Source organism: Neomonachus schauinslandi, chromosome 1 (genome assembly GCF_002201575.2).
Source record: "Neomonachus schauinslandi chromosome 1, ASM220157v2, whole genome shotgun sequence".
NCBI lineage: Eukaryota > Metazoa > Chordata > Mammalia > Carnivora > Phocidae > Neomonachus > Neomonachus schauinslandi.
The window spans coordinates 90,710,890-90,735,225 of NC_058403.1; the positions used below are offsets into that span (position 1 = coordinate 90,710,890).

General features: G+C 35.4%; 1 protein-coding gene across 1 annotated transcript in view; it reads left to right on the top strand.

The window, feature by feature from the left end:
- SPATA16 (spermatogenesis associated 16) overlaps positions 1–21,347 on the top strand; it is a 213,123-nt gene extending 191,776 nt beyond the window's left edge. The window contains exon 10 of the mRNA XM_021702639.1: positions 21,225–21,347. Coding sequence (XP_021558314.1) covers positions 21,225–21,347 — 123 coding nt within the window. The remainder of the gene's footprint in view (positions 1–21,224) is intronic.
- Positions 21,348–24,336: the final 2,989 nt, after the last annotated feature.

The following is a 24,336-nucleotide window of genomic DNA, read 5'->3' on the forward strand; positions in this document are numbered from 1 at the left end:
ACCCAGAAACACTAACATGTGTAGACAAAAGAAGCCTCAACAAAACCTGCTCTCTCTAGTCAAAGGACAAGGAATGAGGAAGCCTAGCAAAATGGAAAATTCTTAGACAATAATCATTCTACTCCAGCCAAACATCACAGAAAAAAATGGTGATCCAACACCCACCCATCTCAGCAAAGGCCAAGCAAGGAATTAGACTTCTGTCCTTACTAGGCTATAACAACGTGTCCCAGCCTTCCCACTCTAACAGGGTGGTGTCAAAAAAAACCAGATATGGAGCCTGGACTTTCATCTCCACTGGGTGGTAAGGCACCACTTCCTCCACTGCCTCCTGTTAGTGTGGTGTCAGAGGAGGCCTGGTAGGCAGTCAAGATTTTTGCCAAGCACCAACAATTATGAGCCTGCCTCCTCAATATGACGTCAGTGGAGTCCACATGGCAAGCACTGATGAGGTATTGCTACCTCTCCCAGCTAGGAAGGTATCAGTGAAAACCTAGTGAGGAGCTTGAACACTCGTCCTCACCCAGAAGTAATGAGGAGCCCCTCCCTCAGGAGTCAATGAAAGCTGAGTGGGGAACCTGAACTTCCATACCCACCTAGCAGTAACAAGGCAGTGCCCCTCCCATCTTCTACCATAGCAGTGTCAGAAAAATCCAGCTAAATGAGAAGGTTTAAATAAGATCCAGAGTTTCATAGCATAATGCTCAAAATGTCCAGATTTCAAATGAAAGTCACTCATCCTACCAGGAACCAGGAAGATCTCAAATTGAATGAGGAAAGACAATAGATTCTAACACAGAGATGATAGAGATATTAGAATTTTCTGACAAAGATTTGAAAGCAGCCATCAAAAGAAATGTTTTAATGAGCAATTACAAATACCTTAAACCAAATGAAAAAAAAAAAAATGAGTCTCCACAAAGAAATAGAAAGGTTCAGCAGATAATAGAAGATATAAAAAAGAACAAATAGAAATTTTGGAACTCAAATACTGAAATAAAAACTGAAAATTAAAAAAAAACTTCAGTGGATGTAAAATATGTGTAAAATATGATACCAAATATCTGAAATGTGGAGGGGAGAGGAGTAAAGAATGAGTTTAAAATTAAGTGACAATCAGCTTAATATAGACTGCTATATGCAGAAAATGTTATATATAAACCAAACGGTAACCACAAATCAACAAACAGTAATAGATATGCAAAAATAAAAAGAAGGCATCCAAGTACATCACTAAAGGAAACCAGCAAACCATGAAAGAAAGAGAATAAAGGATCAGAGAAAAACTACAAAAACAACCACAAAACAAGTAACAAAATGGCAATAAATATGTATCTATCAATAATTAGTTTGAATGAAAATAGACTAATCACTCCAATCAAAAGACACAGGGTGACAGAGTAGATAAAAAAAGAGACCCACCTATATCCTACATGAAACTCCTTTCAGACCTAAAGACACCTGCAGATCAAAAGTGAGGGGATAGAGAAACATTTATCATGCAAATGGATGTCAAAACAAAGCCAGAGTAGCAATACTTATATTAGACAAAATGGACTTTAAAACAAAGATTGTAAAAGAGACAAAGAAGGATACTGTATAATAATAAAGGGGACAATCCAACAAGAAGATGTAACGATTATAAATATGTATGCATCCAACATGGGAGCACCTAAATAGATAAAACAATTAATAACAAACATAAAGAAATGACTTGATAGTAATACAATAATAGTAGAGGACTTTAACACTCAACTTACATCAATGGGTATATCATCCAAACAGAAAATCAACAAGAAAACAGTGGCTTTGAATGACACACTAGACCAGATGGATTTAACAGATAGATTCAGAACAATTCATCCTAACAGCAGAATACACACATTCTTTTCAAGTGCACATGGAACATTCTCCAGAATACATATTAGGTCACAAAACAAGCCTCAACAAATTCAAAATGACTGAAGTCATTCTATGCATCTTTTCTGACCATAATGCTATGAAACTAGAAGTTAACCACAAGAAAAAATCTAGAAGGACCACAAATACATGGAGGTTAAATAATATGCTACTAATAAATGCTACTAAACAATGAATGGATCAACTAAGAAATCAACATAGAAACAAATGAAAATGAAAACACAATGATCCAACACCTTCGGGATGCAGCAAAAGCAGTTCTAAGAGGGAAGTATATAGCAATACTGGTCTACTTCAACAAACAAGAATAATCTCAAACAACCTAACCTTACACCTAAATGAGCTAGAAAAAGAATAACAAACAAAACCCAAAATCATCAGAAGGAAGGAAATAATAAAGATTAGAACAGAAATAAGTGATATAGAAACTAAAACACACACACACACACACAATAGAACAAATCAATGAAACCAGGTGCTTGTTCTTTGAAAAGATCAACAAAATCAATAAGCCTCTAGCCAGACTCATCAAGAAAAAAAAGAGAAAGGACTCAAAAAAATAAAATCATAAATGAAAGAAGAGAAATGACAACAAACACCACAGAAATACAAATTATTGTAAGAGAATATTATGAAAAACTATATGCCAAAAAATTAGACAACCTAGAGGAAATGGATAAATTCCTAGAAATATACAATGTACCAAACCTGAAGCAGGTTAGAAATAGGAAATTTGAACAGACCAATTACCAGCAAGGAGATTGAATCAATAGTCCAAAAACTCCCAACAAACAAAAATCCAGGACCAGAGAACTTCAAGGGGAATTCTACCAAATATTTAAGAAAGAGTTAATACCTATTCTTCTCAAACTATTCCAAAAAATAGAAGGAAAACTTCCAAATTCATTCTATAAAGCCAGTATCACCCTGATACCAAAATCAGATAAAGACACCACAAAAAAAGGACTACAAGACAATATCTCTGATGATCATAGATGCAAAATCCTCAACAAAATACTAGCAAACTGAATCCAACAATACATTAACAAAATCATTCACCATGATCAAGTGAGATTTATTCCTGAGATACAAGTGTGGTTCGATATTCATAAATCAATCAACTTGATACATTACATCAATAAGAAAAAGGATAAAAACAATATGATCATTTCAATAGATGAGAAAAGCATTTGACAAAGTACAACATCCATTAACAATAAAAGCTCTCAACAAAGTAGGTTTAGGGGCACCTGGGTGGCTCAGTCAGTTGAGCATATGACTCTTGGTTTTGGTTCAGATGATGATTTCAGTATTGTGAGATCAAGCCCCACATCAGGCTCCATGCTAAGTGTGAAGCCTGCTTAAGATTCTCTCTCTCCCTCTGCCCCTCCCCCTACACTTTCTCTCTCTCTCTCTCAAAAAAAAAAAGTAGGTTTAGAGGGAACATACATCAACATAATAAAGGCCATATATGAAAAACCTAAAGCTACCACCGTCCTTAATGGGAAAAACTGAGAGCTTTTCCCCTAAGATCAGGAACAAGACAAGGATGTCCACTCTCACCACTTTTATTCAACATAGTACTGGAAGTCCAAGTCACAGCAACACAAATACAACAAAAAGAAATAAAAGGCATCCAAATTGATAAGGAAGAAGTAAAACTGTCACTATTTGCAGATGTCATGATACTACATATAGAAAACCCTAAAGGCTCTACCAAAAAACTACTAGAACTGACAAATGAATTCAGTAAAGTTATAGCATACAAAATAAATGTGCAGAAATCTGTCACATTTCTATATACTAATAATGAAGCAATAGAAAGAGAAATTAAGAAAACTACCCCACCTACAATTGCATCAAAACTAATAAAATACCTAGGAATTAACCCAACCAAAGAGGTCGAAGACCTGTACTCTGAAAACTATAAAACACTGATGAAAGAAATTGAAGATGACACAAAGGAATGGAAAGACATCCCATGCCCGTGGATTAGAAGAACAAATATTGTCAAAATGTCTATACTACCCAAAGCAATCTACACATTTAATGCAATCCCTATCAAAATACCAACAACATTTTTCACAGAGCTAGAACAAACATCCTAAAATTTATATGGAACCACAAAAGACCCCAAATAGTCAAAGCAATTTCGAGAAAGAAAAGCAAAGGTATCACAGTTCTGAACTTCAAGTTATATTACAAAGTGGCAGTAATCAAAACAATATGGTCCTGGCACAAAAATAGACATCTAGATCAACAGAACAGAATAGAAAGCCCAAAATAAACACATACTTATATGGTCAATTAATCTTTGACAAAGCAGGAAAGAATATCCAGTGAGGAAAAGACCATCTCTTCAATAAATGGTGTTGAGAAAACTGGACAGATACATGCAAAAGAATGAAAATGGACCAATTTCTTACAACATACACAAAAATAAACTTAAAATGTATTAAAGACCTTAATGTGAGACCTAAAACCATAAAAATCCTAGAAGAGAACATAGGCAGTAAGCTCTCTGACATTGGCCATAGCAACATATTTCTAAAATATGTCTCCTGAGGGAAGGGAAATAAAAGCAAAAATAAATTATTGGGACTGCATACATCAAAAGCTTCTGCACAGCAAAGGAAATAATCAACAAAACTAAAAGGCAACCTACTGAATGGGAAAAGATATTTGCCAATGACTTATCCGATAAAGGGTTAGTGTCCAAAATATATAAAGAACTGATACAACTTAAAAAAAAAAAAATGAAATCTTGCCATTTGCAACAACATGGATGGAGCTAGAGAGTATATTGTTAAGTGAAATAGGTCAGTCAGAGAAAGACAAATACCATATGATTTCACACATATGTGGAATTTAAGAAACAAAACAAATGAGCAAACGTGGGGGGTGGGGAGAGAGAGACAAACCAAGAAACAGACTCTTAACTATAGAGAAGAAACTGATGGTTACCCAAGGGAAGTTGGGTAGGGAGATGGGTGAAATAGGTGATGGGAATTAAGGAGTACACTTGTATTATTGAGCACTGGCTGATATATGGAATTGTTGAATTACTACATTGTACACCTGAAACTCATATAACACTGTATCATAGCTATACTGAAACTAAAATAAAAACTTAAAAACTCAGTGGAGGGTCTCAATGACAGAATGAAGGGGACAGAGAAAAGAATCAATAAAATGAAGATAGAAAAATGAAAATTACCCAATCTAAACAACACCAATGGGCCCTAATAAAGGCATGTGCCCTGGGTCCTGTCTCTCTCTCTCTCTACCTGTACCCTGCCTCACCTCTCTATATGGTGCCTCAAGGCATGCTGTGTACTTCCTCCAGGACTTATGAATAACATATTTCTCTATTTCAGTTTCTCTTGTGGTCTTTTGTTGAACTGCATGCAGCTCATCATCCAGCACCCTTTGCTCTATTTGGTAAATGTTGACAAAGTCCTAACAGTCCTACAGTCTTTCTCTGCCTTTTGTGGTTTTAATTGGGTATTTTATATGATTCTATTTTCTCTCCTTTCTTAGCATATCAGTTATAATTTTTTTTTACTATTTTTACTAGTTGTCTTAGAGTTTACAATATACCTTTACAACTAATCCAAGTCCACTTTCAAATGGATACAACTACACCACTACACAGGTAGTGTGAGTACCTTATAACAAAATAATCATTTTTTTCATCTCTGTATCATTGCTCTCATTTATTTTATTTATATATATAAGCAAACATAAGTGTGTATGTATATACATATGTGTGTATATACACACACATACACATAAGATATGTACATAGGCACATATATATATATATATATATATATATATATATACACACACACATACACATAAGATATATACATAGGCATGCATAATCAAATACATTGTTGCTTTATTGTTGCCCATTCGCCAAGATAGGCCACACTGTAAGCCATAAAAGCCACCTTAAAATTTAAAATAATAGAAATCATACAATGTCTGCTCTCAGGCCATGATGGAATTAGATTAGAATCAATAACAGGAAAATCTCAAAATACATAAATATTAAACAACATACAGCCACATAATACATGGATCAAATAAGAAATCTCAAGAAAAATTTTAAAATATTTTAAATCAAATGAAAATAAAAACACAACAAATTTTTGTGACATAGTGAAAGTAGTGCTTAGAGGGAGATTTGTAGCATTTGAACATACACATTAGAAAAGAAGATCTAAAATCAATCATCTTAGTTTCACCTTAAGAAACTAGGGAAAAAAAGAGAGCAAATCAAGTCCAAAGTAAGCAGAAGAAAATAAATATTAAGAATTAGAGCATAAATCAATGAAAGTGAAAACAGGAAATTAATAGAGAAAATCAACCAAACCAAAACTGGTTCTTTGAAAAGATCAATAAAATCAATAAGCCTCTAGCCAAGCTAACTAAGGAAAAAAACAAAAACAAAACAAAACCAGAAGACACAAATTAATAATCAGTTATTAAAGAGGGGACATCACTATAGATCCCATGGAAATTAAAAGGACAAAAAAGGAATACTGTGAACAAATGCTCTGCCCACAAATTTGATAACCTAGATGAAATGGTCGAATTCCTTGAAAGACACAATCTGCCAAAACTCACTCAAGAAGAAACAGACAATCTGAATAGGCCTATCTATTAGGGGAATTAAATCTATAATTAATAACCTTCTAAATATATGTAGAGCAAATATTTAAATGGGGGAATATATGTAGAGCAAATTATAAATGGAGAAAGGTAAAGACATGTTAAAGCAAGGTCTCTATACTCCAATTGAACATAAAATGAAGAAAAAAGTAAATAATTTTCAGTCTACTGGTGTCTGCATTTTATGTTTGAAGTGTATTTATATATACAAATATTTATATATATAATTTTATATTATATATTGAAATATATATATTAATACCTAGAGCAACTACTAAAAATGCTATACAAAATGATACTCAAAAAAACACTAGATAAATTAAAATGGAATTCTTAAAAATGTCTCAGTACTCCTACGCAGGTTAAAAAAAAATTAAAAAAAAGAGAGCGAGCAGGGGCGCCTGGGTGGCTCAGTTGGTTAAGCGACTGCCTTCGGCTCAGGTCATGATCCTGGAGTCCCGGGATCGAGTCCCGCATCGGGCTCCCTGCTCGGCAGGGAGTCTGCTTCTCCCTCTGACCCTCCCCACTCTCATGTGCTCTCTGTCTCTCTCATTCTCTCTGTCTCAAATAAATAAATTAAAAAAAAAAAACTTTAAAAAAAAAAAAGAGAGAGCAAAAGGAAAACAAAAAATAAAATGACAAAGTCCTTACATAGCAATAATTATATTAAATGTAAATGGTCTAAATATACCAATTGAAGGACAGAGACTGGCAAAATGAATTTAGATTCATGATTCAACAATATGCTGTCTACAAACTCATCAAATATAATGACATAGGCAGGCTGAAAGTCAAAGGATGGAAAAAGATATCACACAGACATTAATATAAGGAAAGTGGTAGTGGCTATATTAATACCAAAGTGACTTCACAGCAAAGAAAATTACTGGAGACAGAGAGAGATATTACATAATGATAAAAGGGTCAATCCACCAAGAAGACATAGCAATGTATATGCACCAAACAGGTCTGAAAAATATATGAAACAAAAATTGATAGAACTGAAAGGAAAAATAAACAAGTCTGCAATATGATTGGAGATTTTAACTCCTCTCTCTCAACAATCAATAGAGCAACTAATCAGAAAAGTCAGCAAGTATATATAGAACTCCATAACACCATCAAGCAAGAGTACCTAACCCACATTTATAGAACATCTATCCAACAACAGCAAAATACACATTCTTTTCAAGTGCCCATGGAATATATACCAAAATAGACTATATCTTGGGCCATAAACAAACCTCAACATTTTTTTTAACTGAAATCATAAACAACATTTACTTCAACTTCAATGGAACAAACATCAGAGACATAACAGAAAATCTCTAAATACTAGGATAATCCATGGATCAAAAACAAATCTCAAAGAAAATTAAAAACTACATTGAACTGAATGAAAATGAAAACACAACATATCAAAATTTGGGGGACACAGACAAAGCGACACTGAAAGGTAAGTGTATAATACTAAATGCATATAGTATAATAGAAAAAAAATCTCAAATCAATTACTGAAGCCCCACCTCAAGAACATAAAAAAGAAAAGCAAAATAAACCCAAAGCAAGCACAAAGAAGGAAATAATAAAAAGAAAACTAAAAATCAATGAAAATGAAAACAGAAAAAAAATAGAGAAAATCAGTTAAACAAAGCACTAGTTCTTTAAACAAATCAACAAAATCTGCAAAGCCTGAATAGGACTAATGAAGAACAAAAGGGAAAACACAAATGACCAATATCAGGAATGGAATGGGATATCCCTATAGACCCTGCAGACATCAAAAGGCTAATAAGGGAGTACTATGATCAACTCTACACATATAAATTTGGCACTTAGATGAAATGTACAATTCCTCAAAAAACACAAACCAGCACAACTCACCCAATATGAAATAATTTCAATCATCATATAACTATTAAGAAAATTTCATTCACAACTTAAAACTCCCAAAAAAGAAATCTCCAAGCACAGCTGGTTTGATGTAAATTCTATATAATCTCTTTCAAAGAATACAAGAGGAAGAATCATTCCCCAATTCACATTATAAAGTTGGTATTATACTGATAACAAACAAGACAAAAACAGTACCAAAAAATGCAACTCAATATCCTTTATGAATATAGAGGCAAAAATCCTTAAAATCTTAGGAAATAGAATTTAGCAAAATGTAAAAAGAATTATAAGCCATAACCAAGTGGAGTTCATTCCAGAGATGCAAGTCTGATTATTTGAAATTCATTGTAATCTTTCAAATTAACAGGATACAAAAAATAAAATCACATGATCATATCAATTGATGCAGAAAAAGCAGTCAACAAAATTAAACACCTATTCATGATAAGAAAAACTCTCAGAAAATTAGGCATAGAGGAGAACCCTCTCAGCTTGTTAAACAGCATTTACAAAAATCCTACAGCTAACATTATACTTAATACTCAAAAACTGAAGTCATTCCCCCTAAGATCAGAAACAAGGCAAGTGTGTCAGCTCTCACCACTCCTATTCAACATTGTACTGGAAATTCTAGCCACTGCTGAAAGGCAAGAAAAGGAAATAAAAGGCATAGAGATCAGAAAAGAAGAAATAGAACTTTCCCTATTTGCAGACAGCATGATTGTCTACATAGAAAATCCCAAGCAATCTACAAAATGATGATGATAATAGTAATAATAATAAGTAGTAGTAGTAGTAGTGTGTTCACCAAGGTTGCAAGACACAAGATAAATGTGCAAAACTCAATTATGTTACTATATACTAGCAGTGATCAAGGACACTGAGATTTAAAATACAGTATCATTTATAATTGCTTTAAAAAAGTGAAATGCTTTGCTATGAATCTAACAAAACATGCATAGAATTTGCATGCCAAAAATTACAAAACAATAAGGAAAGAAATCAAAGATCTAAATAAATGGTGGGACATGATGTGGTCATAAATTGGAAGACTCAACATAGTATGGACATCAATCTCTCAAAATTGATATACAGGCTTAATGCAATTCCTATTAAAATTCCAGGAAGATTTTTCATACATGAAGACAAGACCATTCTAAAATGTATATGGGAAGACAAAGAAAACAGAATAGCTAAAACACTCTAGAAAAAGAATGAAAGGTGAGGAATCAGTCTACTTAATTTCAAGACTTTATTAGACTTTATTACCTACAGTTATCAAGACTTTGTGGTATTGATGGAGTAACAGACACATAGCTCAATGAAATAAATTAGAAAACTCAGAAATAAACCCACATGAACATGTTCAAATGATGTTTTATAAAGAAACAAAAGCAATTTAATGAAGGAAAAATAGCTCCAACAAATGGTGCTGGAGCATTTGGACACACATAGGAAAAAAAATATCCTGACTTAAGTATCACTCTTTATTCAAAAGCTGACTAAAACTGTAAAATATAAAACTATAAAACTTTTAGAAAAAAAAAATCTTTGGGATTTTAGTCTCTGCAAAGAGTTTTTAAACTTGATACCAAAAACATGATCCATAAAAGTCTAATTGGAAATTAGACTTCCAAATTAAAAACTTTTGCTTTGTGAAAGATTCTGTTGCAAAGGATGAAAAGACAAGTTACAGGGCAAGAGAAAAATATTTGCAGACTACATATCCAACAAAGGACTGATATTTAGATTATATAAAGAATTCTCAAAATTCAATAGTTAAAAAGCAGTCAAACCAATTTGAAAGTGGGCAAAAGACATGAACAGACATTTCACCAAAGAGAATGGCAAGTAAACACATTAAAAGATGTTGAACATCACTGGTCACTAGGGAAATGCAAATTAAAACCACAGTAAGATAAATCACTGCACACCTATCAAAATAGCTCAAATAAAAAATAGTGACAACACTAAATGCTGGTGAGGATCTCTCATATGTTGCTAGTGGGAATATAAAATGGTACAGCCACTGTGGAAAATAATATGACAGAGTTTGGGGGGTGAGGGTGTTGGGTTTTTTTTTTTTTTATGAAGAGTTTATTTGAGAGCGTGTGTGAGAGAGAGAGAGAGCACCAGAAAGAGAGAGAGAGAGATAGCACCAGAGAAAGAGACAGAGAGAGAGTGCCTGAGCAGGGGGGAGGGGTAGAGGGTAGAGGGAGAAGCAGGCTCCCTGCCCCGACAAGCAGGGAGCCCGATGCGGGACTCGATCCCAGGACTCTGGGATCGTGACCTGAGCAGAAGGTGGATGCTTAATCAACTGAGCCACTCAGGCACCCCGGGGTTGGGTTTTTGTTTTGTTTTGTTTTTTTGTTTTTGTTTGTTTGTTTGTTTGTTTGTTTTACAGAGAGAAAGAGCATGTGAGTCGGGGTCGGAGGGGAAGGGACAGAGGGAGAGGGAGAGAATCTTAAGCAGGCTTCACACCCAGCATGGAGCCCAATGCAGGGCTCAATCTCAGCACCCTAAGATCATGATCATGATCTGTTAAAATTAAGAGTTGGGCACTTAACTGACTGAGCCTCCCAGGCACCCCAACAGTTTCTTTATAAAACTAAATATTCAACTACCATATGACCTGGCAATTGTACTCCTGGCCATTTGTTCCAGAGAAATGAAGTCTTATGTCCACACAAAAACCTGTACACAATTGTTTATAGCAATTTAATTCATAAAAGCCAAAAATCGGAAGTAACCTGGATACCCTTCAAAGGGTGAATCATTAAACAAATTGTGGTACATGGGTTACTACTCAGCCATGAAAAGGAACAAACTGTCGATACACACAACAACCTGAATAAGTCTCCAGAGAATTGCAGAATTCTACATGTTTCCATGTATATAACCTTCTTAAAATGATAAAATTGGGGGCGCCTGGGTGGCTCAGTTGGTTGGGCGACTGCCTTCGGCTCGGGTCATGATCCTGGAGTCCCGGGATCGAGTCCCGCATCGGGCTCCCTGCTCAGCAGGGAGTCTGCTCCCTCTGACCCTCCCCCCTCTCATGCTCTCTCTCATTCTCTCTGTCTCAAATAAATAAATAAAATCTTAAAAAAAAAAAAATGATAAAATTGTACAAATGGACAATAGATTAATGGTTGCCAGGGCTTCAGGGATGAGGAACCTGGAGAAAAATGGGTGTAGCTGTAAAAGGGAAACATGTGAGATCTTCGTGGTAATGGAGCTGTTCTGTTTCTTAACTGTGTCAATGTCAATATCCTGGCTATGGTATTCTACAGTTTTGCGGGATGTTACCATTGGGGCAAACTGAGAGTACATAGGTTCTCCTTGTATTGCTTCTCACTGATGCATGTGAATCCACACTTACCTCAAAATAAAAATTTTTAAAATATATATTTAAACCCTCAGATAAATTATGCCATTAAATGTTAAAAAATAATTTTTTAAAAAACCATGACACATGGTTTCCTGGACAAAGTCATGGAAAGATTTGTAATTTTTCTTTAACTCTATAGTAAACATAAAAAGTGTTATCGTTAGGGGAGTTTTCAATCAAGAGTTGGTAATACAGTTTAGCACAAAGTTTTTTTGCACATTTTGTAATTTCTCTGGGGCAGGTGCCTCATGTTTTCACGTTGCACTTTTATGACTAAAATACTGAATAAAATTCCAAATTCACTAAATGAAAAAGGAAAAATGTGGGGCTTGTCTGCTTGAATGCAGGCCAAAAGCTAAAGGAAATTGATATATTATGAATAACAGAACAACTCCGTTTCAAAAACTAAGTTTATTTTAGAAATTAATTTCAAGCCTGTTTGAAAACAATTGTCATTCTAATAAGAATTAAAATTCAAACCATTTTGGATGATAAATATTTAAAAGCATTTGGTCTGGAAACTAAATGGAACAGAGCAAAGAAACTAATGTTATCAAATCCACTGTGGTGGAATGAAATGTCTGTTTTGCCGAGAGGATTTTGGTCCATACTGCTAATCTCTAGAAACACATTCTCATTCTGTAACCACCATCATAGTCATATAAACATGATATTTATTCCTGAAGAATGTGATTCTCATTTCATCTACATTTTTTCTTCTTAATAATCATCTTTAAAAGCTTTACTAAAAAATCCTTTGAGCACCCAATTCCTAAGGCATGAACATATGCAAACAAACCCGTACAAACATAGCTAATCCCCTCTCTGTGATCCAGGCTACATGAAATCCAATAGGAAGTACCAATTCAAGCCTTCCCAGTGTAATTTACCCATGCTTTCACGTTTGAGGTCAACTTCCTCTCACTGCCATCATTGGGAAGAAGCCACCCTGGTTCCCATGGTACACACTAAACTGGCAGGCTTAGTAGGGAGCATGAACCAGCAGGAAAAGTGAATTTTAGAAAACATCAGTCATATTTGAGGGGAAAATTAGAACTTAATTGAGCTTCCATTAATTTTATGGCTTAGTTGTTGTATTAGTTTCCTAGGGCTACTATAACAAAGTACCACAAACTGAGTGGCTAAAACAATAGAAATTTATCATCTTGCAGTTCTGGAAGCTGGAAATTTCAAGATCAAAGTGTCATGGAGTTGGTTTCTTCTGAGAGCCATGAGGAAGAATTTGTTCCATGCCTCTCTAGCTTCCGGTGGTTTGTTGGCAATTTTTATCATACCTTGGCTTATAGGAATATCACCCCAATCTCTGCCTTTGTCTTCATATGGCACTCTCCCTGTATGCCTATCCAAATTTCCCTTTTTTATGAGAACCAATCATTCTGGATTAAGGGCCCACCCTAATGACTTCATTTTAACTTGACTACCTCTCTAAATAAGGTCACATTCTGAAGTACAGAGAGTTAAGACTTCAGTGTATGGATTTTGAGAGAACACAATTCAACTCAATCCAATAGTGTTTGATCTTAATTGACTTTGGAAGGAAAAGGGCCACCCAAATCTTCACAGTGACTCTCCTTTCCCCTCTACCACATCTGAATGACTCCTCTTTCAAATCTCTATCAGGTCATTGCTGTGTAGTCCCTTATTGTTATCATGTCTCACTAAATTTGCTCATGTTGAGCTTCTAGTTATCTCTTTCCTTAGTTTGCCCCCATTTCTAACTATTGCCCTAAAATTCAGTTTCTTTCTCAGCAATGCCTTTGGTCTCATGACCAGCCCTCACGCAATAAATGGAAGGCAGTAATGTTGCTTTCACCCTGGCCCATATGCCTTCAATTACCATGTGAAAATAGGTTAGATCTCTGTGCAGATGAAGGCACAGTCAACACCACAAAATGATGGAGAGTTAATAGCAATCCTCCTTCACATGAAAGCTCTTAAATGAACAGAATGTCACCTGACCCAAGGGCATCCCTATACTTTCCACCTACATATAAGATACAAACCAATTTAAAGTAAAAGATTATTGTAGTAAATATTCAAGTACCTTTTAGCATGCCTATATTTAAAGTGATTATGAGTGGTTGTATGTGGGAAAACATATTATTTTTATCTGTAAAAATGTTGCATTTTATCTTGAAATCCAGTAGAAAATTGTAAGTTTTGATATGCTGAAAAAATATAAAATCATTAACTGAAAAGAAACATTTTAGTGCCAATACATAATCTTGTGCAGTTATAAGATGAAAAGGAAATGAGTGTGCTGTGAACTACCTTCTGCTATTAAGCTAATCCATAATAAGGGTCCTGTACATGCAAGATACAATTCTGATACATCCAGAGAAGAAAATATAGGTCTTTTAGAGATGATAATCTTATAAATGGGACACGGGAGAGGCTCAAGAATCCCAGTATCTATGGGTGTTTATATTAATTAGTTCAGTACTTTCAGAATATAAAAAACTACAGTAGAAGTTGTTGGGTCCCTCTCATTTCCGTATGCTTCTCTGTGTGGTACAAGCAAAGTGCAATACACCCTCCTTCTATGGAGCACATTTCTGTGGAATGAATCCAGGTCAAACTAACCATCATAGAATTAATACTTTAAAATTGGAATGGATTTTTAAAAATTTATTGAATCCAACCCCTAGCTCACACATGACTCACAAATATTTCATGCTCTCCAAGAGTCATCTAATGTTTGATTTCCAATCTCTGTGATGGGGGTTGCCATACCTCACCCTAAAGTCTCTCATTTTTATACAATTGTGAAAAAAACAGTTATACCTAATATCTACTCTTTCACTCATTTGATGACTCCTTCAGTTATTCATTGATTCAGCAAATATTTACTGAGAACCTACTATGGAGGCACCAGACACTACACAATGTACTGATATTATAATCTCCCTGGATGGCTTAACCATTTTTGCAGAACTTTTTATAAACATTAAACCATTTAATCCTCACAAAAACCCTGTCAAGTAGACCATGATTATCATTATTAATTTGCTATTTATACGAGATATGAGAAAATTAAAGGTTCAGAAGTTAAGTCACATGGCTAGTGGGAGACTCAAGAATCAAACTTACTCTCTAATAGTGGATAGCACTCTATCCACTGTATCAGCTAACACAAAACAAATCCATCACGCTTTCCACATAACAACCTTGACTTACTTGGACACCACAGATTCTTGTTATGATTCCCTTCTTCATTTTAAAGACCTCCAGATCCTTCAACTTTTCTTCATACAGTTTGGAGTAAGACCCTTGACACACCCAGAACCAAGCATGATAGCCCAGATGTGATAGGACCTGAGCAGAGAAGGAATAAAAGTATTTGTCTCCTTTGAAACAGACACATTTTATGGGAAAAGTGGGGTTTTTTGTATTTTATAGAGATATAATTGACATAAAACATTATAGTAATTTCAGGTGTAGAACATAATGATATTCATATATATTGTGAAATGATCACCACAGTAAGTCTAGTTAACATCCATTGCCACACATAGTTAAAGTTTTGGGGTTTTTTTTATGATGAGAACTTGTAAGATTGAATCTCTCATCAACTTTCAAATATACAGTACCATATTATTAACTATAGTCACCATGCTGTACATTACATCCCCATGAATTATTTATTTCATAACTGGAAGTTTGTACCTTTTGACTACCTTCATCTATTTTGCCCACCTCCCCGCACCCTCACCCCTGCACTTCTGACAACCACCAGTCTGTTCTCTGTGTCTATGAATTTGGTTGTCTTTCTCTGACTTATTTCACTTAGCATAATGCCTTCAAGTTCCATTCATGCCGTTGCAAATAACAAGATTTCTTTCTTTTTTTCTGGCTGAATAATATTCTCTCTCTCTCTCTCTCACTCTGTGTGTGTGTGTGTGTGTGTGTGTAAGACATTTTCTTTATTCATTCATCTTTCAGTAAACAAGTTGCTTCCATGAGACAGACATTGTTGTCTGTAAGAAGATTGGTTTCTAGGGAGGCAACCAGAGAATACTGTTGATTTATATTGAACTTGCAACAAATATGTGCTATCAGAAACTCCTCTCTCCTCTCCTTTCTCTGCCCCCTCCTATTTCTGACTTTTATATATAGTGGAATTTTGAGACCTGATCACAAGACTTTAATGTGTGGCAACTACAATTAGTGCAGGTACTGAGGCAGCATCCCTCGCAGAGTAGAGGCCAAAAACAGAGTGTCTGTTAATGTGGTTTATCTTATTTTCCTCCACTTTTGTATTTTTTTCATTTAGTTATTTTTTTTCTATATACTGAGCATACACTTCCAGATTCAAATATTAATGTTATTAAATAATAGCGATTCAGACTTATGCAAATATTTCACATAAATTAATTTAATCTTACTAGGATCCTGTGAAGCAATTGATAGAAAAAGAAACTTAGGTTTTGTTTTTTTTTTTCTTTTTTTTTTATTCTTATGTTAATCCCCATACATTACATCATTAGTTTTAGATGAAGTGTTCCATGATTCATTGTTTGTGCATAACACCCAGTGCTCCATGCAGAATGTGCCCTCCTCAATACCCACCACCAGGCTAACCCATCCTCCCACCCCCCTCCCCTCTAGAACCCTGTTTGTTTTTAGAAACTTAGGTTTTAAGAACTTAAATAAAATTTCACAAAGTCACACAACAAGTAAATGCTGGAGCTGGAATTCCAAACCAGGTATATCTGACTTCGATCCAGTACCGTATCTCTGTGATAATCACTCTGAATAACTGAAAGCATCCTTTTTGTTTTTCTTAGCACTTTTTAACTGGTAGGATGCTTTTTACATGGTAGGCTGCAAAATGGTAGGTTGTTGGGTTTTTTTAAATTTGGAGTTTTGTTCCATTCTGGCTTTTAGCCTAGTACTAGGCTATTATTATAGGTCCATTTTTAATTAATTTCTGATTATGTGAACTTTTCTCTATTTCTTATATTTGTCATGAATCAAAATCATTTCTTTTCCCTAAAACTGTTCACCTAATTGTATTTCTTATCTCATTAAAAATCATCATTATCTCAAGTTAGAAACTTCACAGTCATTCCTAATTTTGCTTACCTTCTTGTCCCAACACAGAATTTTTCATCAAGTCTATAGAGTTTACTTCCAAATATCCCTTAAGTTCTTGATTCAGGCCCTCATAATATTTTCCATATCCAACTACACCGGTCCCCTAATTGATTCACCTGCCTCTAGTTTCCCTGGCTGCATTCCACTCCACATAATGGTACCAGATTTACTTTCTAACCACATGGCTAAATATTTTTCCACTTTTTACAAGCTGACCCCAATCAATATTTCCTGCTGTATGTATCTCTACTCCTAGTCTCCCGATGCCTACATCTATGCTATAAGACTTATCCCTATCAAATAGCCCATGTTCTTTCACAACATGGCTCTATGGATGCCCTTCCCTCTATCTGGAATGCACTTCTTGTCCTGGCAAAGAGTCAGCTCCTATCATCCCAATGCATGTCCACATTCCTTCAAGTAGAATTCACTGTTCTGATATTTTTGCCAATAGAACTTTTCATATATTAACTTACAGAAGCAGTTATGCTTTATTGTAATCATTTTTTCATTAAGCCTCTCCTACATGAATATGAGTTCCTCATAAACAAATATCTTGATATTTTTGCTTATCACCCTATTACAGTGCCAAGCACATAGTAAATGTTCAATAAATATTTGCATGAAAGAATAAATGTGCTCCCTTTGAAATCTGAGTTGATTAGAAATTTTCCTCTAATATAAGTTGGTCTGTTTAGTTACCTCCACATTTCTTACAGATTGGTATTTATTTATTTTTGCACGGTTAAAATTTTAATTTCAAAATCTGTTACTTCTCAGGCTGTCTTCTCTTTTAGAGTTGCAGAGTTCTGAACTTCGTTCTGAACTTCTTGAATCTACACTAAATCATGACTGAAAGATTTTTGTGTATAAGATTTAAGGGTCCTGAAAAACTAGTTGATAATAATTTCCTTACACTTTGATGTGGATTATGATTGATGGCCATATGATAGGTGAGAATCTGCCCTCTCACTGAGACCTTCAGTCCCCTTGATCATCTGACATCCCAAAATTCTCTGCAAACTCATTTGTTCTGATGTCCATAGTTCTGTAAAGCCAAGTCAGCATTGGCACATAGATACATTAAAAAAATGCCATCTGCCCATTTTGCAAATGGGAAAATTAGACCCAGAATGACCAAGTAGACTATCTGATATAGTTAAGCAAGTAGATTCTGTACCAAAAAGAAAGTCTAATAAGGCCTCTGCTCCAAAAACTGGCTCATTTCTCTTCCTTGCATGCTTACATATTTCTTTGTGTTTTATTTCCCTAAGGGCTTTATAGAAATTTCTATCGTTTGCAATCTGTTCTTCTTAGTTATATGAATCTATTTTCTCTTCAACTGGCATTTTTCTTTCCTTGACTTAAAAAAAGAAAATAAAGAACCAGCTTTACTAAAAACATGTTGCAGCTCTCCTACACTTCAGAAAGTATAGAAGCTAAAATTGACTTACTTTACTGCATAGTGTGTCATTCATCTAATGGTATAATCTAAGAGAATAACCTCTGATTTGAAAAATGTGAAGACTCATGTAAGATTGGACTAACTTAGAGCTGATGTGAGTACAAGTCATGGAATTTTTTGGCTTGATGTGTCCTTGGAAATTATCCAGGTGAACACTTTCTTCACCCAGGGTCAGTTAAGCTGAAGCTCAGAGAGGCCAAGTGACTTCTCTGGGGTCACAGATCAGGGTTATAAGCCAGCCCACAAGCAGAACTCAACACTCCTGACTCTCTTCATCTGGTGCCCTTTCTACCTCAGTCCATTTCAAGTATGGAGATCACACCTTGTTGGTATCTTGCCTGGAGACTCTCAAAGCTAAACAATGATGATAAAATGATGGCACATGAAAGTGGTGATTATTTAATTTGTAAGAGAAAAGAAAGCCTTCTGATGTGCTGCATACCAGGCATCACTGTGAATCTGGAAAAACAAATTGGTTGCTGAATGTCTTCAGCTCTATTCTTAAAGAGGAGGATTACTGAGGGTCTACCATATCCTAGATGCTGGGAATAGTGGACAACATGGACCTCATTCCTGCCTTAGAGACCTTAAAACCCAGATGGGATATTAAATAAATATTAAATAAATCATTATAACAATTAGGTAAAAAAAAAATTATAATTTGCAAAGAGATGAATGGGCTGCTATGGGAATATATATGTTTTTGAGAGACCCAACCTAGTCTGGATTATCAAAGAAGATGTCCCTCAGGCATTGATGTTGAACTTGAAATCCAGAGGAATTTTAAGGGTTCCAATGGGAGTATTCCATCACATGGCATATCATTAAGAAGATCAAGGGTGCAGAGAACACTGCACTGCTATGTTCAGATAACTGAAAGATGTACTACATACTGAGGAGAATGGAGTGATAGGAGACAGAAATAGAGATGCAAGTAAAACCAGATCACTCAAAACTGTGTAGGCCATGTTAAGGGCTTGGGAATCCATTTAGGTATTTTCAGCAAGGAAAAATGTGACCGGACCTACATTTTAAAAAGATCATTCCAGTACCAGTAGGAGAATGGGTTGAAAGGACAGCATGTAGACAGACCAGATAGGAGGTAAACAGACAGGCCAGGCTAAGACATGTAGGTAGTGTATACTCTAGACCTCCAGCTTAATTTAACAGTACTCTTTGTTCCAAGCAGACATACTATGTACTTCTTTGTCTTTTTTAATGAAAAGCAACCCAGTTAGTCAAAACTGCAGTCAATAAATACAATTTAAACAGGAAAAAAGACAGCAGCCACCTAATGGATATTTTAAAACAATTATCATTGAAAGAAGCTTTTTTGCTGCATTAGGATTGTAATTTTAAATTGTATTTGGACTAATTGCAAACATTCTAATTGTAAAGAGCTTTGATTTAAATGATACATTTTCAGTGCAAAAACATGAGTGAGTCATCAACTATTGAAATAACGGTAAAGTGCCATCCATTATGTTTGTTTTGATTGTGCTCTGTGTTAATTTTTTACTTATGATTTTGGTGTAAGTTGGATAGAATAATTCACTGGCTTCATGTCAAATTATTTGATGATTGCCACTATGATCAGACATCATAAACAACAATGTGCTTTTGGAGAAATTTACCTAAAGTGATTTTAGGTTTTTAAAAAGAATTGTTTTCACATAAATAAATTATCTTATTTTCTTAAGGAAACCAATGGACAATTTATATCACCTGGTGTGATAAAAGACCTAAGCATAACATATAGATGAATGCTACCATTTATTATTCTCTTTTTGACAATCTGAATTATCTTTTGGATATTACCCTGAATGATAAATCAAGTGATTTAAAAGTAGAACTCAAAATTGGAAAATTAGAGTTTAAGTGCTTTTATCTTAAGTAGATGATATGTTCGTGTACCTTGAATAATAAGTGCTCTAGCTTTGAGCTAACTTTATGACAATGGGCTCTCAGTGAGTGACTTTAGGCTAATACAATATGCAGTGCTGGGAGTCAGGGCTAAGTATGAATTATTATATCTACAGACTTTCATGGGAGCCCAACTCAGCATATATGTAAACTGTTTTATTCTACAGTTCTTTAGTAGAATAAAATAGTGACAAATAGTACAACATATTCAACCAACAGTCACTGAATAATTATAAGTTTTCTTTGGAGAAAGACTAATAGTTTATTTTTAAGAATTAGTGTTTTGTATATCATTACTTTATCTTATTCCCTGGGTGTGGCATTTTTTAAGAAAATGTATTTCCCCAAAATTGTGTTTTGATTTAAAGGAGAAATGGTTCTTGCTAAGGCAATGTGTAATATTCATTTTTCTCCCAAGTTGGCCAGGGGCATACAAATGCTAGAAACTCTTACTTTTGGCAGGGGGGGGCGGTTGTTTGTTTCCATTCTTCCTTTTGATAATGGAATTTTTTTTTTCACCGTTTCTTTTTGAAATCCCTGGTTTTACTGACCATTAAAGACAGTGGGTGATTATGGTCCCCACTTCCATACCCAGGACATAGGACTGAGTGGTAAAGCAAACTCCTGCATGTCTGCTTCATGTTCCTAAAATAAGGGAACCCGACATGGAGACTGAAGGAAGCTTTTACATTCAATCATTTCCATCTCTGCCAATTCTGTTCCAATGTGGACCTGTATGTGCCTTTTCATTTTAACTACCTCACCATTTTCCTAACTACACTAAACCTGGAAAAAACAACCACAAATCTTGTTATATCTGTTTATTTCTTCTAGGTTGGGCGAATTGAAGACTTCCTATACCAATTAGAGGACAGTTTCTTAAAAACTAAAAAACTGAGAACTGCTCGAAGGCAAAAAACAAAACTGAAGCGGCTTCAAACTGTGCAGCAAAGCTAGTCACTGGGGAGCAGGCACTACCATCAAAAGGTCCCAGAGGAAGGGGCAGTGGCCTCCCACCAGCCTGACTGTGACAGTCCAGGAACAAAGGCCTAGCCAAAGGAGTGAGGGCCCACTCACCTTGGCTCATCTTTACAAAGGGATTCTATACTTCATTCATCTCCACTGGCAGCAATAAATGTTCTCAACAAGTTTGACTTGACTCCTGTTCAAATTTGACTTACTGAGTTAAACAGCTTATAAAATTACCATTGCTGCCTCTTTCACCTGCTTTGTTCTTTCAAAATCTACTAACATTTACCAGGTCTACCCAAGTATGCTTATAATATTCATGCATATTCATGTGCATCGTTAAGAATTACTCACATGCCGTGTATAGATATGGACAGACAATATACATGCGAATTTCTCAAATACATAAAAATCTTAAAAAATAATAAAAATTATAAAACTCATATTTTCTCAATCCTTATGGAGATAAGTCATATGTGGTAGGGCCGATATTATCAGTTGAGTTGTCTCATTAAAATCTCTATTCTCTCCTCCGGATCCTTCCTATTCCCTCCCCTTTAAATGTGTGACTCAGCACAAACACACATACGTGACAAGGTAGTGAGTCAATAGCCATCGCTCTAGACCTCCGCTGACACCAACAAGGGGGTGTGAAGATAGGGTGAGAAGGAATAACTCAGACACAGAGTAAAATAAACAGGAAATCAGATTTTTTTTAAATAATGGAAAAAATGACTAGGATCTCCGAGAACATTGATAATAACATGAAAAGGAAAAAAGAATAAAATACATAGTGCTGAATTTTTCATTATACAATGAGATTGTAAAGACATCAGTTAACAATTTAATCTTAAATGTATGTTAGATTTGTGAAGTCGTAATTATGTAGGGTATAAATGTTTTTAAATTTTGAAGTAAAATAGGACTTTGGTTTTCCCGGGGATCATCTTACCTTTATCAAATAGCCTCCTCTCTTCTACCCCACACAGGGAATCCATCACTGCTACCACCTTCCCTCAAGCTAGTTGCTAATATAATTGTAGGCAGTTAAAGACAGTGGAGTTTAAGAAACTCCTTGTTTGGGGGCGCCTGGGTGGCTCAGTTGGTTAAGCGACTGCCTTCGGCTCAGGTCATGATCCTGGAGTCCCGGGATCGAGTCCCGCATCGGGCTCCCTGCTCAGCAGGGAGTCTGCTTCTCCCTCTGACCCTCCTCCCTCTCACGCTTCTGTCTCTCATTCTCTCTCTCGCAAATAAATAAAATCTTAAAAAAAAAACAAAAAACTCCTTGTTTTTAAACTCATACTGGCATGGCATCTCAGTTCTATTCTTGTAAGTACTGGAAAATAATTTCTTTCTATGGGAACTTGAGTCTAGCCAAATGTGGGAGTCTAAGGTAAATGGCTCAGACTCCATCTGACCACCTCTGCTGTTATCACTTCTCACCATTGTGAGAATTACCCATTATTTAAAAAAAAAAAAATCTCATAATATCTCTAGGAAGTGAAGCTTGTTAGCTTTGAATTTTAACTTTAGTGTTAAAATTTTATTTTCCAAAAGGATTTCTATGTTCTGTAACTGTTTGTTCTTAATTGAAATAAAATCTTAGCACTGCCTGTTTGTTTACTCAGCTGTTTTCTGGAAGTCCTATTGATACTCAATAGCTGATCAATTGCTTTATCTTTGGTTTTTTAAAATTAGAGTTCTCTCATTCCACAGTGCCTGAAGATTATATTTGAAAATAATATAATTGCAATTACTAGATTATGGCTTCACTGTTTGATCACTTTCCCCAAATCCAATATGAAATGTCCATTGTTATTTTGGCTGGTGCTTGGTTAGGGAAAGAAGAGAGGTTCTAGTCAGTCTTAGGAAGGATGATGTATAATGGAAATCCAAAACTTAACTTCTTTTCAGAAAAAGAGAATCAATTTTCATAGCTTTGCAATAAGGTATCAAAGTATCAAATCTTTAGAATTCTTAATAGTTCAACAGCATTGTCCATAGGAATGAATTTTGCTCGTGGTCTCCACTTTCCACATTAGTGTCAAGAGCCTTGAATAGCAACAATGCAGCATAAATTTACTGCACCTGGCATCCCTTCCTTTCCTTTTTTTTCTTTTTATTTCTGAGAGGGGGGAGGGGCAGAGGGAGAGTGAGAGAGAGAGAGAATTTTAAGCAAGTTCCATGCCCAGTGCAGAGCCAAAATGGGGCTTGAGCTCACAACCTTGAGATCATGACCAGAGCTAAAACCAAGGGTCAGATGCTTGACTGACTGAGCCACCCAGGTGCTCCAACCCATCTTTGTTTTTAAGTTCTCTGCAGAGGAAGGATTTGTAAAGCAATATGGTATTAGTAAAAAAAAAAAAAAAAATTTAATAATAGAGAAAGCAAAGTTTACGAAGTACTTTCAGAATGCTTATTTCATTTCAACTTCACAAGAATTTGATATATGCATTTTCTCCATTTTACAACTGAGGAAACCAAGAGCCAAAGAAGGTAATACCTTCCTTTGAGTGCAAAGATTTGTTTTGTCCTCTACTTGCTATTTGAAATGTGATCCATGGACCAGCAGTATCAGCATCACCTGGGAATTTGTGAGAAATGCAGAATTTTAAGCTCCTCCCCAGATCAACTGGATCCAAATCTGTGTTTTTAAGAAGATCTCTGGGTAGGGGTGCCTGAGTGGCTCAGTTGGTTAAGTGTCTGACTCTTGATTTTGGCTCAGGTCATTACCTCAGGGTCGTGAGATTGAGCCACCATTGGGCTCTGTGCTGAGCGTGGAGCCTGCCTAAGATTCTCTCTCTCCCTCTCCCCTACCCCTCCCCCACCCCCCCACACACAGGTTTCCCCCCTCAAAAAAAAAAAAAAAAATCCCTGAGTGATTTATATGCACATTAAAGTCCAAGAATTGCTCCTTTACCATATTGGAAAGTATTTTCTTGTCAGCTCAAAGTTAACCTGACACAAGGACTAATGA